The following is a 4,756-nucleotide window of genomic DNA, read 5'->3' as shown; positions in this document are numbered from 1 at the left end:
CTTTGGTTTCCTCTAGGTATTGCCCAACAAGTATGCTAAATACTACTAAGCTGTGTGCTTAGAAATGGCTAAAGATGGTTAAGTTTTATATCATGTGCGCTTACCATGAGTTTCAAAATAGCTTTACCCAAGGAAGACAGGAGTTGAAAAGAAAGAAAGAAAGAAGAAAGGAGCTGGTAGAAAGGTTGAGGGAAACGAGCTGCAAGGAGATTAAATAGTGGGAAGAGTGGAAGGTAAAAAGAACAGATGTTAAAAACTCACCAGCGCCTCACAAACCATAATGCTAGACATGTGGAAAGGATCAAGAAGGGCACGAGGATCCCCAAAACTATCAAGCCAATGGAGGCAGAATGTTCTGGCAATCAGGAGAGGACACAGGGCATTACTTTAAACCACACTTGCTGGTTCCCCTGGCCTTCATCTACCACCTGACCTTCCTCCCCACCTGCTTCCGGTGCCTCTCCTCACACCAGGGAGCCATGGCTCTCTTTTGTCTTCCCTTCTTGCCCTACCTCAGTCCACACATAGGTCTCTCATTCTTACCACAGATGAGCTACCCCTTAGAACAAGTATTTTTATTCTTGTTGGGGCTGGAGTTCCAGAAAACGAGTCAGTCTCTCAGTCTCTCCCTGCCTCCCCCTTAAAGCCCACTCCCACAGAAGTCTCTGCCTCTGTGCTTGACATCTCCATCTCCTCCCCTCCGCCCAGAGCCCCGCTCCTTCTCACCCCAGGGGAGGACGATGTCCCGGCCACCCAGGCTGCTGTGCCTCACTCTGCAAGCCAGGCCGGCCGCCTCCGCAGAGTCCACATCCAGCGTCGCGCGGAGATGCCACGTTCCGTCGGCGTTAGGCATGAGGTCACCTCGCCGAGTGTCCCGCTGCTCCTGCTGACCCCGCGTCCACATCACCCACACGGCTTTCGGGTGGAAGCCAAAGACATGACACACCAGGCGCAGGCGGCCCGGCCCGGGACTAGGGCCTTTGGTCAGCCGGGCCTCGGGCTTCTCTGGGGAGGAGAAAGCGGAGCGTCACGTTCTGACTACAACCTAGGGCACAGGGACTCAGCCACACTGAGTGTGGACAGTAATGCCTCCGCTCTCTTGGGAAGCAAACTTGGTGGACCCCCTCTCTTCTTAGGTACCTCTTCCCCTTGAGTTCCAAGAAGTGGTAACAGGTGAAATGGGAGAGTCTTGGGGAGAGAACGGACTCACCTTGCCTCTGAAGTTCCGCTTTGCCTGCATCAAGGACACCCAAGAGAAACTTGGGACAGGTTTGCAAAAGGAGCTTCCTAATGTTGTCGCAGATGCCTTGGTGCTGTATGATGAGAGCACACACCTGCTTGGCGCTGCTGCCGCCCTCAGGGGCGGGCACACAGGTGTCATTCTGGTAGCTCAGGAAATCCTTTCCACCTATGGCTCCCTTCAGGAAGCTTACTATGGACCCCCCAGGACGCAGGCCACAGCCTACTGAGCTCTGGATCTCAAAGGGGTCTGGGTAGAAGGGGAAGAAAAGGTTATTAAAAAGCAAGTAAGAATGAAAGGGCTGAGTAAAGGGCCTGGAATTTGGGGTTTGGGGGCAAGAGGAAGGTCTGAGAGCTGGAATGATGAGGCAAAGACAAGCTATAGGTTTTAGAGATTTCTTAGGAGAGCGTTGGGGATTGGTGTGCGCATGGTATGTAGGAAGAAGGGGTGTTATCAGGCTGTGGGGTGGGAAAGAGGGGAAAGCTTGAGGAGCACTGAAGACTCAGAAGCAGGAGAGTCCAGGTGAATGGGGGCAGAAGGGGGTTGGGGGATGAGCGAGGGTAAGGCCACACCTCTGAGAGGAGCGGTGAGGCCTCAGAGCCTGAAGGTGGGCTGCAGGTAAAGAGAATCCCACACTGGTGCATTCAAGCACAGTTTGGAAGGGCAGGGTTGAGAGCAGGATGTTGTAACAGACATACAGAGATGCTCACAGGTCAGGAGTGCAAGAAGCAGGTAGAACCTGGAGCTTGGGGAGGGGCAGAGCGGAAGCCTGAGGCTGCCCTAGAGAAGTGTGTGCATGCAGTTGGATATAGCACAAAGGAGTGGCGGGAGGCCAGCAGGAACAGTGACCAGAACCGAGAGAGGAAAAGGCCATGAAGCATGTCCCCCCAGATCAGACGTCTGGACTCACATTCAAAGTGGAATTTACTGACGCGACCCTGCACTTCCCGAGAGAGTCCATTGAAGTACGCTCGGAATATCTCCTCAATCTCAGTCAGCTCCTCGTCATTGAAGTTGCCCTTTGACCAGGGCTTCAGAAAGATGGCAGTGCCGTTGTCATCATCCCAGCTATGAATCTGCAGCTCGCCCACCCAGCCTGAGCCCAGATTTTGGACGAAGGTGCTGTTGGCAAAGGTCGAGATCTGGATGATCTGGAAAGAATTCTGCAACGCAGCAGCTGTATGTGGGGAAGGGTAAGACAGTGAGGAGCAAACGACGTCTTGCTTTCTTTAGAATATCAGTGTCAGATGGAAATTCTAAGTCTCAAATTCAAAACAAAAGGAGGGGAGGAAGACACAGGGAAGGCACTTTCAGGGGGAAATGAGGAAGAATGAACATTGGACAGATCCTAAGAAAAAGAACCCCAACCAGAGAGCACCAGAGGCGCCACGCCCAACTTCCAGAAAAGGGGAGATCGTTGGAGGCGGGGGACCAGCCTTTGGTGGTGAGACTGTGGTGTTTCCATTCAGAACCCCCGCCGTGGGGGGCTGCTCTTACCATCCTCGCTGTCACCAGCTGGGAAGCAGGCTGCCAGCAGCAGGAGTAACAAGGACAGCATTTCACTGGGGGCACCACTTCGGGCTCGCGGTGTTTGATCTCTGACTGCAGCAAGCCCCTCTCACAGCAGCAGAAAGGGACTTCCTCTCCTTCCAACTGCCAACTCTCTTCCTCATCCACATGGCACATCAGAGAAACACTGGGCCTCCCACACCTCTGGGGCTCCCGCCCTGCCTCTCATTTCCACTCTGCTCTGACAATTTTTAGTTCCCTAGCTTCAAGCTGCCCCTCTGGCCTCAACTTCCTTCATGTGCTTTTGAAAGTTTATCTCACCTGCCCATTCTTTGATGTCCTCAACTGTTAACTAAGGAAGGAACATTACACAGTGGTCCTGTGTACAGCCTGGGATTCTTTTCTGTGTCCTGCTCACAGCCAGCCCTCTTTCTGGCCCTCCGTCTCCTCCCTTTGCAAAGGTTTCCATGCTCCTAGTAGGGTAAGTGATGGTCAGACTCTTGTGCCTTTGGCCTCTGTGGCTATCACCTGTAGCCTTGAATGCAGGAGGCCCGTAGGAGCGTGGGTTCAGGGCATGCATGCCTGATAGTGGACACCTGGTATATGGTATGGGCATGCATGAAGTGGGCACACCCGAGCCAAGAGACTGAGGGTCTAAGCATCACACAGAGGATGGTGTGCGGCCGGGAACAGCTATGAGAAGAGACTAGGAGCACACCAGAGAGTCCAAAAAGAGTAGAGATTTGCTGGGGACTGGGAGGCCTGCCAGCCTCCTTGGCTCCCCCTGTTTTCACACCTCTGCCTGCCTGCACCTACCTACTACACTACAATTGCCATAGAAAGATCATTAAAGCCTGGAAAAGTCACTGAGGGCCCTGGACTCCCCCTTACCCATCTGCCTGAATCAATAGAGAACCTGCCCTTTGCGTTCCTGGCACTGCACTCCTTTCTTATCTCATCGCCCGTTTTTTTGTTCTTCCTAGCCCCACCCCCACCCCACCCCCATCTTGTTTCTTTGTGTGTGTGAGACACACCTGTTTCTGTGCCAGTGTATTGACAACCATTGGCAGGAGGCAGAACATTTAAAACACTGCCTGGATTATGGCACTACAGATCCAAATTCCTCAATGGACTATGATCAACACTGCTACCTATTATTCCAGCAAAACACCTTAGTGATTTTTGAGGGGAAAATTTGCACTTTCCACTGGTCTATGACCTTCTTTCCTATAGCTGTTGACCACGGGAGCCTTAGTAGCAACTCTCCTTCATCAAGGAGTTATGCTGCCTATGCATTTAGCCTGAGTCAAAGGTAACACTTGTTACATAAATATCTCATTTAATCCTCAAAACGACTCTGTAAGTTAAACACCATCATCCCTGTTCCCTTTTGACAAGGGAAGTAAGATTTGAGCTTAAGTGCTGAGCCCACGAATCATACCAGCTGGTTCTCTGTTCGCAGCCCTTCCTGAAAACTCAGGTGACACCGTCAAACGTTGGTTCAGCCTGTACCACCACGCTGAGCTGCGCATCAGTGACATGCCATGTGCAACCTCACTTCACCTCCACAACCCTCACATGTATTGGCCATTCATTTATGTAAGCACGTCACTTGGAGAGTACAACCTCCACCCCTTATGTGTATGCGCCACATTCCCCCTCCGCCAGACGCCAGTGTCACAACGCTCTCACCTTCCCTCCACATCTTCCACTGGAAAAACACACTGGAACCAGCCTCAGAATTATTCCTGTCATTTTGCCAGTTGGTTTGCTTTGTTTACTTACATTCTTCAAGTGAATGAAACCATCCGGAAACTGTCTTTCACTTTCTGACTTATTTTACTTAGCATAATCACCTCAAGACCCATCCGTTTGTCCCAAAAGGTACTGTTTCATCTTTTTTAGTATTATTTAGTGTACTAAATATACTGTTTAGTAGTATTGCTTTGAGTCAATATCCCACACTTTCTTATCCGGGCATCTGTCAATAAGCATTTAGGTGAGTTC

At 51.3% G+C, this 4,756-nt stretch overlaps 1 protein-coding gene across 1 annotated transcript; it reads right to left on the bottom strand.

Annotated features, from left to right (window-relative positions):
* Window positions 1-257: 257 nt before the first annotated feature.
* LOC101618462 (T-cell surface glycoprotein CD1b-1-like) lies at window positions 258-2,798 on the bottom strand. The gene is made up of 5 exons (XM_004688352.1): window positions 2,738-2,798; window positions 2,151-2,417; window positions 1,211-1,489; window positions 727-1,005; window positions 258-355 (listed from the first exon to the last, which is right to left on the bottom strand). Exons 1-5 carry the CDS (start codon window positions 2,796-2,798, stop codon window positions 258-260), a joined length of 984 nt encoding a protein of 327 aa, XP_004688409.1.
* Window positions 2,799-4,756: the final 1,958 nt, after the last annotated feature.

This window comes from Condylura cristata, unplaced genomic scaffold (genome assembly GCF_000260355.1).
Source record: "Condylura cristata isolate star-nosed mole 26May11 unplaced genomic scaffold, ConCri1.0 scaffold00024, whole genome shotgun sequence".
NCBI classification, from domain to species: Eukaryota; Metazoa; Chordata; class Mammalia; order Eulipotyphla; family Talpidae; genus Condylura; species Condylura cristata.
The sequence above is the reverse complement of the archived record's forward strand: the minus strand, read 5'-3'. Positions and strand labels throughout refer to the sequence as shown.

Excerpts from the sequence above, each read along its gene's own strand:
- LOC101618462 (XM_004688352.1), bottom strand. The coding sequence starts at position 2,798 with ATGCTGTCCTTGTTACTCCTGCTGCTGGCAGCCTGCTTCCCAGCTGGT. Across the intron at positions 1,490-2,150 it reads CAGTAAATTCCACTTTGAAT|ACCCCTTTGAGATCCAGAGC; the intron begins GTGAGTCCAGAC and ends CCTTCTACCCAG. Across the intron at positions 1,006-1,210 it reads AGCGGAACTTCAGAGGCAAG|AGAAGCCCGAGGCCCGGCTG; the intron begins GTGAGTCCGTTC and ends TCTCCTCCCCAG.